This window comes from Sesamum indicum, linkage group LG9, assembly GCF_000512975.1.
Source record: "Sesamum indicum cultivar Zhongzhi No. 13 linkage group LG9, S_indicum_v1.0, whole genome shotgun sequence".
NCBI lineage: Eukaryota > Viridiplantae > Streptophyta > Magnoliopsida > Lamiales > Pedaliaceae > Sesamum > Sesamum indicum.
Window position 1 is genome coordinate 495,439 of NC_026153.1, and position 16,339 is coordinate 511,777.

General features: G+C 39.0%; 2 protein-coding genes across 2 annotated transcripts; one reads left to right on the forward strand and one right to left on the reverse strand.

The window, feature by feature from the left end:
- Positions 1,324 to 7,508, forward strand: LOC105169989. Its single transcript, XM_011090553.2, has 3 exons — positions 1,324 to 4,172; positions 5,511 to 5,818; positions 6,749 to 7,508. The coding sequence occupies exons 1-3, from the start codon at positions 1,750 to 1,752 to the stop codon at positions 7,099 to 7,101; spliced, it is 3,084 nt and encodes a 1,027-aa protein (XP_011088855.1). The 5' UTR covers positions 1,324 to 1,749; the 3' UTR covers positions 7,102 to 7,508.
- LOC105169990 (pleiotropic drug resistance protein 2) lies at positions 8,104 to 15,278 on the reverse strand. Its single transcript, XM_011090554.2, has 20 exons — positions 14,630 to 15,278; positions 14,418 to 14,538; positions 14,051 to 14,139; positions 13,843 to 13,927; positions 13,453 to 13,743; positions 13,286 to 13,376; positions 12,189 to 13,089; positions 11,947 to 12,107; positions 11,751 to 11,854; positions 11,500 to 11,656; positions 11,324 to 11,404; positions 10,964 to 11,112; positions 10,541 to 10,873; positions 10,152 to 10,442; positions 9,982 to 10,065; positions 9,670 to 9,803; positions 9,332 to 9,559; positions 9,042 to 9,213; positions 8,693 to 8,947; positions 8,104 to 8,586 (listed from the first exon to the last, which is right to left on the reverse strand). Exons 1-20 carry the CDS (start codon positions 14,995 to 14,997, stop codon positions 8,314 to 8,316), a joined length of 4,368 nt encoding a protein of 1,455 aa, XP_011088856.1. The 5' UTR covers positions 14,998 to 15,278; the 3' UTR covers positions 8,104 to 8,313.

Sequence of the window (16,339 nt, forward strand, 5' to 3'; positions counted from 1 at the left end):
GTATTTAGTCACAAACATCATAACCAGAGTTTGGTTTAATGAGTGAAACAATCGAGTTGATTTTTACGTTTTCTTTTAAAACAAAGGTAAGATTTCATTCATGAAATCAACTCAGAATTCACAATAGAGTGAGCTACGGGAGGTAAATCAGACGCACACTCATACAACTTAAAAGTAGACTTGGCCAAATAATGAGCCACAGAGTTAAAAGTAAACAAACAAAATAATAAGAAGAGAAAAGAGCCACGAAACCAAGAATGTCTAAGACCACATTACCAACAAAGAAAAAATCCCTAACCCCGGCCTGGAACTCAGAGATCATCACCGCACAATCACCCTCAAGGGTATCAACAATAATCGACTCCTACCTGCAACAGTTGGATGGCTTCCCACGTCGCCAAAGCTTCAGCAAACTCACCACAACCTCTCCTATCCGCCTTATGCGACAGCCAACCTAGGCACTCACCTCTCTCATCGCAGGCCACCACACCTAGACCCACTGCCAGTCCCCTGTCAAAAAGAGTGTCGTCAAAATTGAGTTTACACAGCTAGAGGGAGGACCTTCCCAAGAATCGCTAGCAGAATGATCGACGAGAAGGATGAATCCTTGATTTTTGCAGTTTTGACTATAGTTATCAAGAGATTATGAATTAGAGTTCTACATATGTAGATATTTGATTTTTTAATAGTATTATACTATTTATTTATTTTGAAATTAGTTGGTTGATTTAAGAGTTAATTACACTTAAATCTCTATTAGAAGTACAAAATACACTTCCCCACAGAAGTTTTAAATTACACTTATACCCCACGTGGAAATTCACTATTTACACATAATCCCTTTTCGTTACGATTTATATTAAAAAATTATATGTTAGCAAGAAATATATAAAATTTAATATTCTCATGTAATAATTTTTACTTATAAAGAAAAAATACAATGGCATTAACATCACTCCTTATATATATATATATTATATTTATCACTTTATAAGTATAAAAATCGATGTAATTTATTTTGCTAACGTCAACATTTTTGTTCAAACCTTAATGGAAAGAGGTTAGGTGTAAATGGAGAATTTTTGAAGAAGATATAGTGTAATTTTATATTTTCAGGTGGGGTTTGAGTATAATTAATTCTTGATTTAAAATTATTAATTTGTTACATACTAAATATTATAATAATAATATGATAGTTGATTTAGAATAACAAGCAAAAAATATTAATTGAAATTTCTGGCTAACCATGATTTTATTATTTCTTTAAAATAAGAATATATAATTTTTTTAAAATTTAAATCGACAGTTATTCCATCTTTCCTTTCAATGCTAAATTACTCGGATACAAATCTATAACTATGGCCTCAATGTAGCCCTAATTCACACGATTGCACTGATTAACCGCACAACCCCGCTGACTACATACAGACTGAATCGAGTTCGGATTGCGCCGTAGAAATGGCTTCCCCCTTCCGAAAGGTTGGATGTTCTTGTTGTATTCAATATCAATGAATGTTTAGTAAAAAAATATTATCTTATTTGTGGTTTTGTTGGACGTTTGGAGTTATATGGTTCTAGAGTTCGGATTTTCACACCGCGGTTGGAATTTTTTTTATTTTTATTTTTGTTAGTACCATAATGGGGTCTTGGGTTTCTGGGTTTTTAGAGTTATTTGTGGACTTCTGCTTCTCTGTTGAATCGGATATTAGTTGAAAACCGTAGGTTTTGTAAGGTTTATTGTACTGAAAGATGGGGGAGAGGAGGTATAGAGTGGGTTCTCGGGGACGGTCTCCGTCACCTCGGCGTCCACCGCCAAGGTCTAGAAATTTGAGTCCTTCAAGGCACCGCAGATATTCCCCATATCAAAGTCGCAAGAGGGAAGAATATAACGGGGAAGCTGAGAGATCACGGAGGATTGACAAAAGTGATCATGTTGAGAGAGATTTCAATTTCCGTGGACCGAGGTCTTCGGAATATGATAATAGAGGTAGAGATAGGCATGTGATTGGTGCTAGGCGATCCAGTAGTCCAAGGAGAATTGAGAAAAGGGACAACATTGATGGGGATTTCAATACCCGCAATGTGAGATTATCTGGTTATGATGATGGAGGTAAAGGGAAATATGGAACCAGGGTCAGTGTTGGGCGATATGGGAGATCATATGATGAGGATTCATATCGTGGTGATTTGAGTTCAATGAAGTTTGGGGGAGATCATCTTTTAGATGGATGCAGAAAATCTGGTCATGTCAATGTGAAGGATTACAGCCTCACGCCTGACTACTATAGGGTTAGTGACACTAATATCACTGCAGGTGGTAGTGAGATGGATGATTATCTGCGGAGTCGTTACTCCGATACAGGTCGAGCTGGATTGTTGTCACAGTATTTGGATAGCACCAAGCCTGTTTCCCTAGGATATGAGAGGGGAGGAAGGATGCACGCTCACACATACACATTAGCTCATGCTGGGGTTGATGATAGAGGTAGAAGTAATTTAAGCGTCGGTGATGGCAGCAACCACAAGTCATCTACTGCATCACGATATCTGAATACTGATACTGACAAGCAGGGATATTTTCATTTTCGGGATGAAATTCATTTGGAGAAAAGAGATGGAGCCTTCGGTGATAGATTAGATCATTATGAAAAGAGAAGTGGTGAGTTTCAGTTACAGGATGGACTTCTGGGTATAGAGAAAACAGCAAGAAGAGAAATGTACAATTTCAAGAAGGAAGGGAATGTGTCTTCGCAAGGGTATCTGAATGGGGATGCTGACTATCTAGTATCATCCTCTCAGCCTAAGGACTATGTTTCAGTGTCATCGGGCACATTGATGGAGGATTTTTCGGGATACTGTCCTAGGAAAGACATTGATATGCCATCACATACAATTCAAAAAGGAAGTGGATTGGCTTCTGACCCTGTTGGCTTTGATGGATACAGTGACATGAAGCATAACATGCCCCTTATATTGGATGATATAAGGAGCAGCTCAAGGTTATATCTTGGGCTGCCTGAGGAAAAGCAGGGAGATCGATTATATGCAGAATTTGGTAGAGGCAAACTATACAGTACAAGGCTCAATGATGTTGAAGAAGTATGTACAGACCAGCATTTGCCAAGAATTGATGATTTAAATCCTACAGTTGATGAATCATCTCACAGAAAACATATTCGGGATAATGAACTATGGGCTCAGTATCCTTCCTCAGGAGTGCAGTTAACGCCTGATAAATTTGATGCACACAGATCATTGCTTGTGAGAAACCAAGATCTGGATATGTTAAGTTCTCGCCTCAATTATGGAACTGAAGGACATTATCAGCATGGAAGTGTTATCCGAGACGATCATCATGCTGAAGTGGATGGTGGTCAGTGGTGTAACGGGGAAGGATCAGATATCTTAGAATCAAGGAGATATGGCCCTGAAGTTAGCAGACTTTATGATAGTCCCAGAAAGAGGTTGCCTTTGGCAGACTGGACACTGGGTGAACCCTGTGAAAGGAGGCTAAGACACAAACAAGTTAGGGATGAGATATCATATGAGCATGGTTTTGGGATTAGAATATCAACTGATGGAAATGGTGCTCGCAAGATTTACCACCAAGTAAATGAGGGAGATGAAAGTAATCTCATAAATTTGTCAAAAATGCCTAAATCAGGCACATATTACAATGAGAAAATGTGGAAGTCATCAAGCGAGGTGGCCAATGATCAGCCATCCTCTTCAAAATTCATCTCAAGTCATTCAGTGGACGCTCTTAAATCTGATTCTAGAGATATAAAGATGCGATTAGGACCAGTTCCTTGCAAGCTTCATGTTTCACAGCGTTTAACAAAGAAACATAGACCGTCAATAAAGAAGCGCTTGGCACCTGCTCCACCAAAGAAGCGAGCTAGTCTTCCTTGGCTGAAAAATTTGAGTTCTAACCGAATGGCAATCATCCAAGGTGATTCAGATGAAAGTCCTCATGATCAAGATGCAGACCACATGGGAGATGATCTTCCTCTTGCAAAGGCTGAACCCCCTGAAAACTCTCAGGATTTCAAGCAGCTGGTGCAAAGCGCGTTTTTCAAGGTTCTCAAACAGATTAATGAAACACCAATGAAACGAAGGAATTATATGGAACAAGGAAAAGTGGGTAGTCTAAAGTGCATTGTATGTGGCAGGTCTGTGTTCTACGTCATGAATTATTTTCATAGATGGAGCTATTCCTCTCCCATTTCCGTTAAACTTACATATCCTGTTTTCTGCGATCAAGTAAGAATTCTTTTAGTGATCCCTTGTTATAACCTGATACAATCAGTTAAGCTTCTCTCAGAGTGTGTGTTAATGACCAGCATCTGTTGAGCCTCTTAAATCTCTTGAATAAACCCCATAGGAAGATCATTGAAAGTGAGTTTCAGATACATGGTGGGGAAAGCACAAAGTTAATTCTTTCGCCTGTCAAATTTTCTGACTAGAGACTCCTTGATGCAGCAGAATTTGTGAAATTTTCTGCTAATCCCTAATCATCAGGGGTTTTGTTGATTACCCTTAATATTACTCTGTCCTTGGGTTATTACTTGTGAAGATATCACAGAATGATGATAGTGGTTGTCTACCTAGGTAATTTTATGTAGCATAAGAAAAACCAGAATTTCAAGGTCCAAGAGTTTTGAAAAGATGAAGAAAAGGAACTGAACAGTTCTGTGCTGAGATTTAGAAAATGATGTCCAATATGGGTTTTGGCGTTCGTGTATGGCTGGTAGAATTGCTTTTTGACGGAGAGATCCGAAATTCTGCATCTAACATTGTCAAAATAAAGGTAGAGAAAAGCAGAAAATCGAGCAGTGCCATTGTCCTTATAGCTGCAGAGGTGCTTGTGATACTGAAGCCAATTTCCTTGTATCTGGTATATAAGGGATTATCTGTCTTCTAGAATAGCATAGGACGTAGACAGTGTTGCTGTGGTTATAGCTGACTATCTTTTTGTTCCCGGTTGTTTACAAATGGCAATGGCTTCAGATTCTGTAGATGTTAGAATGCCAAGAAAATATTCTACGTTTTTTGTTAGATAGGGTTTTGGGTACTTCAAAACTGCCCAGGCTGCGTATTGTCTTCTAATCATCCATGAGGATAGGGCTTACTACATTCACACTTTCGTGAATCCTTCCTGTTTTTAGATTGACCTCAGCAATTGTATAGTTACTTTTTGTACTAAATGATAATCATGCTGTCCTCCTGGAAACTATGTGCTTTATTAAATAGCTTCTTTAATTTCTGAAGGTGTTTCTGTTAAATGAAATTGACCTCCATGCTGAGTTGAATAAAAATATCAAATTATCGGTGCACCCAATCTCTCTTTCTGATAATATGTTCTCCATTAAGTAATTTGTGGGGTGCATTGTTTCTCAATCTTGCCTGTTGCTTAAATGTGAAATTTCTGAAATTTGCTCCTGTTTCTCTGGTATGTTTTGCTTAAGTGAAAAGTACTTGTATTTTTATTGGCGTGAGTGTTGTTTCAGCAATTCCGAGGAGTTTGTAGGGACAGAAAGCTTGGCAATGCATGCTTTCACATGTGAGAACGTAGGCCTTAGATCTCAACATTTGGGCTTGCACAAAGCACTTTGTGTGCTGATGGGATGGAAGTTCACAGACGAGTCCAGCAGTGGATGGCATTGTGATGTAATGTCTAGCGCTGAGAAATCAGCTCTGAATGAAGATCTCATTATCTGGCCACCAGTTGTTATAATCCATAACAGTACCGTAGATAGCAAGAATCCTGATGAACGGGTTATCGTATCCACGGAAGAACTGGATATGAAACTCAGAGGTAATGTTTTTCTTGAGTTCTTCTATTTATTGCCCATGTTAATTTTTCAGTTGGAAATATTAGCATATGGGTTCTGATTTTGATTCACCTGCTTTCCTTTAAAATATTGGCATGGAGATGGTTTTACATATTTTTTGTAGATTCTCTGGTTGATACAGTTAGGAAATCCCCATTTATATATTAGCCTGTGATGTGTGCATAGGTAGGTAGTGAAATGTTACTAGTTTCTTTCTGTAACCTAGACGATTAGCAGTAATACACTAAATTGAGTCCCTTATATTGGGATCTTGTGTATGAACTGTAGCTTAAGAGCTCCTTTATTCTTATCCAACTGCGCCAAAAGCCTTTTATGTTCCTATGCTACACGTTTACCCTTTTTCATGGACCTGCCACATGTTATATGCATGCTTAAACATGAAATCTTAAGCAGCATTATATTGTCAATAGATTATTTATAGGACGAGTACACAATTGCATCTCATCCTTCAATATTGAATTTTTTTCACCTAAAGTTTATTTTGCTCTGACCTAAAAAACTATTTCTGTATCAATTGCCACTGATATGTACTTTATCGTAAAACAAAACTCATGTCTGCAGGTGATGTACTTCTCACTATTATGATTCAATTCAGTGATCCTAATATTATTACTTTAAGTGACAGGCTGGTCGATGCATGTATGTCAATTATCACATGTGTCATTAGTGACTCCAAGACTTTACTGTTGCATTGAACACTACCACTTTGGTCCTTTTCTCACCTATCCTCTATCAGCAGCTACTGAAACTTCATTTTTTGAACCATTAAGAAAGTGGATTTGTTATCTGCTTCTGCATTCAGCCATTATACAAGTAATGTAAAATCAGCATTGTTTTGTCCAAGTATTTCTTGTTATAGCTGGTTAATAGTATAGTTTTCCACTTTGTTCTAGATATGGGTTTTGGAAGCATTCTTAAGGTATGCAATGGGAAACCTGCGAATCAAAGTGTGATACTGGTAAAGTTCAATGGTACCCTTTCTGGGTTACAAGAAGCTGAGAGTTTCCATCAGAACTATATCAAATCTGAACATGGGAGAGCGGAACTAAAGCAATTAAAGTCTAAGCATGGAAGTTCCAGTGGACGCACAGGAGCAATATCATCAGACACGGAAGAATTTTTGTATGGTCACCTGGGAATTGCAGAGGATCTGGATAAGCTCGACTTTGATTCTAAGAAACGATGTGTTTTGAGAAGTAAAAAGGAGATTCTGAACATTGCCAACGCACCTTTTTTTAGACACTGAAGGAGAGAATGACTGATATTAGTAAAGCAACCAGTCCAGCAGTCGACGATCTTCTCATTGCATGAAGAAACTGGTGATTGCTTATCTACGTCATTCCCTTCTTCCTCCTGGACTGCATGTTCTTGATACATGACAACTGTGCTTAAAACCATGACCAATGGCAGCGTTAGCAGCTTTGCATGCTTTGTGCTTTGGGTTCTCTAGAGCAGACATGTAAATCCCTCATTTTGGTTCTGGATTTTGAAAGCTTGGACGGTGTATTTACAGGCTCAAAGAGTATACGTACGTAGTACTTTACAGGTGATAACATAGATAAATGAACTTGAATTGGTTTCTTTGGGTAACCTTGTCCAAATTCCTATTGCTATTCTTTTGTTTTTATGGTTACTTCTGTTGCTATTCATTGACATAGGAATGATGAAGCTCAGCATATACTAAAATTATCTAGAAAGATAAATGAGTACTTACGTATATTGTAAAAATATGAATTGCATAATATGTTATGTGTTTTTTTTTTCCATTTTTGCAAAAATTAAAATATATATATATATATATTATATGAATTGTAGCGCAAAAGTATTTTCTTTAAATCTTTTCTTAATTAGAAAATTTAAGTAGTGTACATTTAGTTGGAGAGTAGGTAGCTGGACTTCAAAAATTAAACGTCTATTTTATCTTGCCCTGTTTTTAGTTCATTAAAGTGGGGCGTAGATATTGACTTGCTCTAAATTGATAATTTATTGTAATCATATGCCGTTTCCATTAATTAATTTGAGCACTATTAATTTAATGAAGCGTAGTTATAATTATTCTGGAAAAAAGTTATACGCTTTCAATATTTCTTCTATCCCAGAATAAAGACTTTATTTGATGTAGTACAAAGTCAATTTTTGGTTTTAAATTTTTGATGATTTAATATTATTGAATGTTTTATTCTTTATATGTTTAAAAATCAAAGGCACTAACTATCATAATATGTAGTTTAGGATATACACTTCTGTATAATGGCTCACCTTTTTGTTTAATTTCCTTCAAACTTCAAAACTCGGTGAATCAAGAAAACCAAAATATTACAACGAAAGCAATCGAGAAAACCAAAAAAAGAAAACAAAAGAGACGGATTGTCTCCTTCCTTAACAGCTACATATTCTACGTAGTATACACTTGCCCTATGACATATCAAACAATTTCCCCCATGCAAAGTTAGACTCCTCATCTTCTTTGGAAGTTAAGGAACTTGATCCCATATGCAAAAACAAAGAAGAACAGAAGAACCCAACCAACATGAGCAAAAACCACAGCAATAAGAAAGTCATGATCATATCCCAAATAGTCTTTAAGAAAATCGTTCACTCTCATTGTCTGAGTGTTGCCAGTCAGCTCGAGATCGCTCGTCTGATCGCCTATTTGGGACGCAAATATGCCGTAGATTGTCCAGGCAACTGGCGAAGCCCAGTAGTACCACCGCCACCATATTGGGATAAGCTGCATGAATATTGCACCACCTCAGTTATTACATCAATTATCAGATAGATGTGTTTTTGGCCGACTTTTTTTGTTTGATCAAAAGAATGTTTTACATTTTACTTACCGGACGGGGGATGAGGAAGCCGGAGAACAAGTTCCAGAAGCTTAGGAAGAAGGACATGACAATGGCAGCAATTTGGTAGCCAGGAGTCAGTGCTACAACCATCATTCCATACATTGAGAAGTATGTGAAGCACATGAATATGAAGTAGTAGAAGTAGAAGAACTTCTCTCCTGTCCAGTGGTATCCAATCATCGAGTAGAGAAGTAGAGAGTAAACGATAGTCTGTATCGCAACATAGATCGTCTCTATCGCCACCTACAAATAGATGTACACAAAAATGTTAGAGATATTACCTCCTTTGGAATTAGTGTAATTACTTAGTAGCCTTTTCTTTTGTAGTGATATCTACCTGCGCAAATGCGTAGGGCAGCTCCGAGTACATCCCAGCGGCCCTTTCACGATAGAACACCGTTCTCTCAATAGCCACAACAGATTGAACAGCAGAAGCATTGGTGGCTCCCAAGAAAAGAACTGCAGCATATGTAGCTCCCAGCAGATTAAGCAAGTCTTGTTGCCTGTGTCTGTCAGAAGAACACGTACACTTTTTGTTATCATCAGATCACACAAACCTAGTTGTCCAATAATGCTTTCAGAGTTTCCAACGCTAAACATGATCGGAACAAAGAGATTTTGGCTTACATTTGGTCCCCTTTCTGCCAGAAGATAACACCAAACAGAACGCCAATAACAATTGTCGTGAAGAACCGAATAGCATTGTACTGTGAGTTTCTCCAGTATGACCAATGCTGCTTCCAGAAGCAGGCTTTGCACTGGGTGAGAAAGGACTGAGAGTATTGTGTGGGAAAGTATAGGTCCTGAGATCCTGGAACAGGAGTGCTCAGTTCCTTTATCAGTTGTTGGTTCCTCCTGAATTGATAAGAATCAAGAAATTGATTTAAAACCACCGGAACTTAGCTCCTCTAAAGAAATGCAGAATCGAGAGACAAATGAAGGGTGTTGTGTCATTTTTCACTCACTGGTAAAGGCTGGAGTTAGCGTAAATGTCGGCAAAGTCGACATCAAGTTGAGCTTCAGCGGCGGAGGAGCTGACCTCCAACATCCATGTAGCTGGATTGTAGCCCTCTTTGATCTTGGCAACCCCTGGTACAGCCTGCATAAGGAGTCAAAATGTGTGTTAGCCAGTTCTATAGGAAGAGCGAAGTTGATTTAGGCTGCTTGCTTAAAAGGGCACTCAAAACGCATGTTTTTATGCGAAGCTTTGTCAATTTGCCGCACAGTTAGCGTAAACAGAAGCAGAAAAGCACATACAAGATGAAAGAAATTAACACCTCGAAATACTCCACAAGTTTGTGAGACCGATCACCAAGCGGGCCGGCGTAGATTACTTGTCCTCCTCTCTTCATTAACAGCAGCTGAAAGAAATGATCATTCCAAGGGTCAAACTAAATCCTGTGATATTGATAACTACATATGAGTGTTTTCGAGTGATTGTTTATACCTCATCGAAAGCTTCAAAAATGTCGATACTAGGTTGGTGGATTGTACAGACCACTGTACGACCTGTGTCCACCGTGTTCCTCACCGTGCGCATGACAATTGCTGCAGCCCGGGCGTCAAGTCCAGAGGTTGGCTCATCCATGAAGATTATGGATGGATTGGCTACTAACTCAACAGCAATGGTGAGCCTCTTTCTTTGTTCGGTTGAAAGACCGTCTACTCCCGGAAGTCCAACAAGAGCGTTCCTCAACGGATTAAGCTCAACTAAGTCCATTACCTCCTCCACAAACATCTGAAACAAGAAATCAATGTACAATTTTGTTAACAAAATTACTCATGAGTTTCTTGCCATGCAGGTTCAGAGAAGAGATTGTGATCCAATTTACTTGCCTTTCGCGTTTCTGTTTTCACATCAGCAGCAAGACGCAGCCAGGCAGAGTAAAGGAGCGACTCATACACAGTAACATAAGGCGAATGGATATCGTTCTGCTCACAGTAGCCACTGACTCGAGCAAACGTTGCTTGGTTCTTAGGGTAGCCTGAGACACTTATGGTTCCTTCAATGTAACCTCCAGTTTTTCGACCTGCCAAAACATCCATTAACGTTGTCTTTCCAGCTCCACTGACACCTACCAATGCTGTCAGGACACCAGGCCTGAAAGCTCCACTAACGTCTCGCAGCAACTGAAGTCTTTCCTCGTTTACTCCTTGAGTCTTCATTTCCTGAATTAGACGGTTTGTCAAGTTTGAATTAGTACTAGCAACTTTAATGTTCTGATCAAGGATGAAATTCTGGGAGAAGAGGTTACTTACAGCAGGCATATCAACATAGTAATTCACATGGTTGAATGCAAGAGAGAGGGGTTCAAAAGGCAAAACCATCCCTCTTCTTGGTTCGCTGTTTGCTGCAACAACAGTCGAGTTGGCATTTCCACGAGCGTTCCTTTCAGCCATTTGAACACCTGTAATAATCAAGAATCTTACATATCTTGATGATAACAAGCTCAAGGATGAAAACTAAGCATGTGGTTTAGGAAAAATATTCAAAATTTTCTCAAGTGATTTTTCTTTAACGCTTCCTTATTACATTCTTGTAGAACTATACAAACCACCGAATATATGATTGAGTTGAGATGTGAAAACTTTAGTTTCCTGTCATAAAAAACCACACACCTTCACCATTCGACGTTATTCGCGGCTTATTCTTGATTTCCTCATTTTCATCTGATATGACAGCTTTATTATCACCCAGAGCTGAGATTCAGTAAAAAACACAGTGAATATGTGGGCTAAATCATTATTATCCTCAACATAGAATGCGAAGTATGAAGTAAAATAATTTGACTCACGATTCAAGTACGTCAATGCTGCAATGAAAAGAACGTTGAAAAGAAGAGAGAACCCGAAAAGAGCCATGATGCATATCCAGTACCAGGATTCTGTAGTAAATAAACCTCTGTCCCTAAGAAGGGTCTTTCCGACAGTTGGTTCAGAGCCATTAGTGGGCTGAGTGATAAAAACCAGCGTTAGTATCATAATTCATCTTCAAATGAAACATGAACATATTCAAATTTATCTGCAGATTGTCAGGATAACTTACTGCACTCCATCTCTCAGCAAGAAACTCATTAATGGCAATCGCATTTTGTCCGTACATCATAGGAGAAACATAGTACCCCCATATCATCCAATCTTCGATGTCATCTGCAAAGCAAAACCAACGCGATTTCTTACATACAGTTCATGGAAAACGCGATAATCCCATCACCAAGTATTATCAACTAAATGTTGCAGACCTTTTGCAACAATGAAGCCTCCGAGAACAAAGACCATAAGCAAGGTGAAAGTTCCAAGGGTGTTTGCAACTACTTGAGTTCTTCCAGCAGCAGCAATGAAACGGAACAAAGAAAGAGCCATCTGATGCACTCCAATGAATGCCAACAATTGCTTGAAAAACCTGTAAATGTAGTACACCAGATCAAGAATCGGCTAAAAGGACCATTTCAAAAACCTCTCATACATGTTCATTTCCACTTACCTAACTGGAGAAGGTGCAAAACCAATGGTGTAATAGGTGAGAACGATCCACAGTGCAGACTCCATCACGGATATTGGAATGCGGAGAACCCAAATAGGCAAGGCGAAAGCCCAAGCTGGGTAGAACAAACAGTCCCTCTGCTTGAAAAACACAGGAAGCCTGAAAACCGTCATGGCCAGCTCTTGCATTCCGTTGAACATAACATTGATGAGACTGAAGAAAAGGGCTCCCCAAAACTTGGAAGCGTCTTCTATTCTACCCGATTTCATCTCTGTTCTTAGGAAAACGGTTAAGGCAATGGTGGCCATTATTGTGATTTGTGTAGTCTTAAAGATGTAAATGAACGAGCTGCGCTTCATCAGCAGCCATTCCCTAGAGAAGCATGCTCTGAAGAGTTCCCAGCTGGAGATGCCGTATTTCTCTTTCACTAACGCGGCAGGATGCGTTCTTGACTTATCGTAAGGAACTCTGAGTTCTTGCAAAAGTTTTTCGCCAATGTGGAAGGAATTGAAGGCCCGTGCAAACTCGGGCACAGAGACGTAATGGTAAGGTCGATTTTTCTTGCACCAGTATTGTTCTTGGTCTTTCTTTGAAGTGACTTCTTGCAGAAAGTCTGCAACTCCCTTCCTCTCCGGACATCTAAATCCCATGTACTCGAAGAATTCAAGAATGTTTTCACGGGGACCCTGATAGACAATCTGACCATCTGATAGCAGGATAACATCATCGAAAAGATCGAATGTCTCGGGAGCTGGCTGTAATAGAGAGATGACCATCGTTATGTCATTGATATGAACCATCTGTCTCATGAATTTGACTATCTGGAAGGTGGTGGAACTGTCCAGCCCTGTTGATATCTCATCCATGAAGAACGCTTTTGCTGGTCCTACCAACATTTCCCCTGGCATTTAGCAGAGCAGAATCTTACTAACAATGTTAATGGATGTGGTGTTTTCATGGCCAGATATGCTATAATCCTTAAGGTTCATGCACAAAGACAGCATTGTTGCCTAGAATTCCTTTTCTTCGATTAACAATAATGTAATTACCAAATTATTTTCAAACTACACCCGAAGAAATCAAACTGAATCACATACCGGTAGTAACACGCTTCTTCTGTCCACCAGAAATGCCCCTCCTCATATCATCTCCAACCATAATATCAGCACAAATATCCAGTCCGAGGATCTGTTATAAAAGTCCTTTACATGCTAGGCTTGTGAATCCAAACAAATTCAAAAAGCAACGAGGAAAAGGATCGTACCTTGAGGACATAATCTGTGATCAAGCTCGTCTCCAGCCCAACCAAGGCTGTGGCTTTCATGAAAGCATCGATTTCAGGATCAGGTTTAATACCTGCTTCTTTCTCTCTTCTCGACAACTCTGACAGCATTTCATACCTCGTCCCGACTCCCAAACACCTACCGGAGAAATCCAGTGTTTCACGAACAGTCATTTCACCATAGTGAAGATCATGTTGGCTAATGTACGCACACGTTCTTTGGGGAACAAATTCATGAAATTCATGGCCGCAATATGTGATTTTTCCAGTTACCTGCTCAGATATTCAAGACCAGTTATGAACAATATATACCTTGGATGCAGTCTCTCCTATCATTAACAGGACTCTTGAACATGTAATAGAAGTACATACCCTCATATCATCATCAGGTTTTCCTGCTAATGCTTTTAACAATGTTGTTTTTCCTGAACCTGGCGGCCCAAGAAGTAGTGTCATCCTGAAAATAAGTACCAGAAAATCGACGTTACAAAAACCAGAAAAACATAACTGATCAGAAGCAGAAATTTTTCTTTTTCCTTTTTTAATCCGAAAAAAGTTTTTGCTGGATTTACAAGCAAACCTTGATGGTCTCACAATTCCACTAACATCTTGAAGTATCTTAACCACCCTTTTCTTCGACGGAGACAGTCCAATCATCCCTAGAGCAGCCTATGACATCATTCAACCAGATTCAAGAGATGACTTAACAAAGCAAAATCAAATATTTTACATAATATTATGTGACAAATGTTGTCTGATATACTCTGCGTCAAACTAATAGTATTCTGAATTTTAGTCAATTGGTAAAGAATCTGCTACTTCATGTTAAAAAAAAATATGAAGAGAAAAGCCCAAATATGTCTTTTCTAAACATAAATCCATGAAATCAAATTTGGTTAACGTATTATTAAGGATATGTTAAATGTTTGAGATCAAGAAAGCAGTACCTCTAATGTATTGAGTGTTGAGTTGAGCAGAGTAGGAAGTGCTCTTGTTCCAACATATGCATCTCCCTCTATCGATAAATTCTGGAACCTCACTTCAAGTTTTGGAATCTCAATTCCGACCCTGTCCAAGAATCATCACCTCCTTTCATTAGACTACGCGCGCGCGCGCGCACATACATATATAAATGAGCTGGGGGATATAATTTTCATACCTATCAGTCCTGTTCCTCAGTCTTCGAAGGAACTTCTCATTATCATCCTCCACAACCTTGAGAATGCTCTCCATCAGCTGTTTCCTATCCTGCACACCAAGCTTCGCGACGTCCACCTCAGCATGCACCATTCTCCCATTGCTCATCACCTGTTGCAGCATCCCCTTCCTCATCCGGTCGTACGTCGGCAGCCTCTCGATGGCCGCCCACTTGAGCTCCTCCTCGTCGTCCGCCGCCTGCCGCCGCGTGCTGCTCCTCGCGAACACGTCTGGTGGCCCCTGCCACACATCCCTTATGCTGTGCGACCTCCAGCTCCGCTTGCTGCTCGTCGTCCGAGCCAGATCATCGGCCACCAGCTCCGCCGCCATCTGTTAAATATTGTTCTTAACCCAAACTCTTGTTTTAAGACTCTGATATTTGTTTTGAGGATGCTTTGGCGCAGCCCTTTTGGGCTTCCAGCACGAAGATACTACAAATGTAGAGAAATGTGGCAGCATGCGCTGTTTCTTACATTACGAATACACACACACACACATATATATATACACATATCATTAAACCACGGGGTGGGGTGGGGATGGGATGGAACTTGGAAGTCTGGTCAAAATTAGGCAACTAGCAGAGGTTCAAATGTAGTTACAGAAGGTGGAAGTTGAAATAATGATGAAGGAGTAACGATGAGGTGTGTGCGATGTTGCGGAATGCGTTATAAGCTGGGGGAAATCAAATGAGAAGGATCCTGTTTGTAGGTCCGTGAGACACGTGGAATGCCGGCATTGGAAGGATCATTTTGAGTAGATTGGAAGTGGCAGTTAGAGTTTGACTGCTGTATAGCGCGCGGGGGCGGAGTTTTTGGCAGGGGGGTGTTTCGTGTTGTGCTTTGCTGACCAGCTGAGGAAACTGCAACTGGACTAAAAATATTTGGATGACTAATATTGCGATAATATTATAATTTTTGGTATAATTTTAATCACAAAAATAATTGCATAAAAATTAGCCAAAAAAGATTACATTACAAGTTTGCCCTGCTCAACCTCCAAGATGTATGTGAGTTTAAATATTTGTCAAAATATTTTATAAGGTTAAACGTACATCTTAATTTGTATGTTAAATCTTACGTAATTAGTTATAGAAATTTAAATCGATATCTAATTCACAGACACAATTTTGATAATTTTATAAATTTATTAGATTGTATTTTCAAAAATTGAAAAAAGAACAATCTGACAATAAATGAAATGGTAAGCATAGAGTGAAATCGACTTATAGATTTTATGGGAATCAACATGCACATGCATGATGATGATGTTGGAGACTTTCACCTGTTAAAAAAAAAAACACATAATATTTCCGATGTTGGGTGAAAACTGAAAAGGTCAAACTCACATTGACAATTTTAAGATGAGGAGCATATATACATATATATATATACATATATTTGTGTGTGAAGAAGCCGTCAAATTAGACATTACTTTGATAATTGAATATATTTATATATATATATTAGCATTAACATCTGATTTAACACATAACCGAAGCTGGGGGTGGGTCGTCTTATTTAATTTATTTATAAGAATGAATATAAGCAAGATATTTTTATCTTAAATAGAAATGCATTAATTTCAAAGAAATTGACCCTACCAACATTAATTTTCAAGACTAAGTTTACTTGGTCATATTATACGTAGGTACGCCTTCTAGATGCCTGCC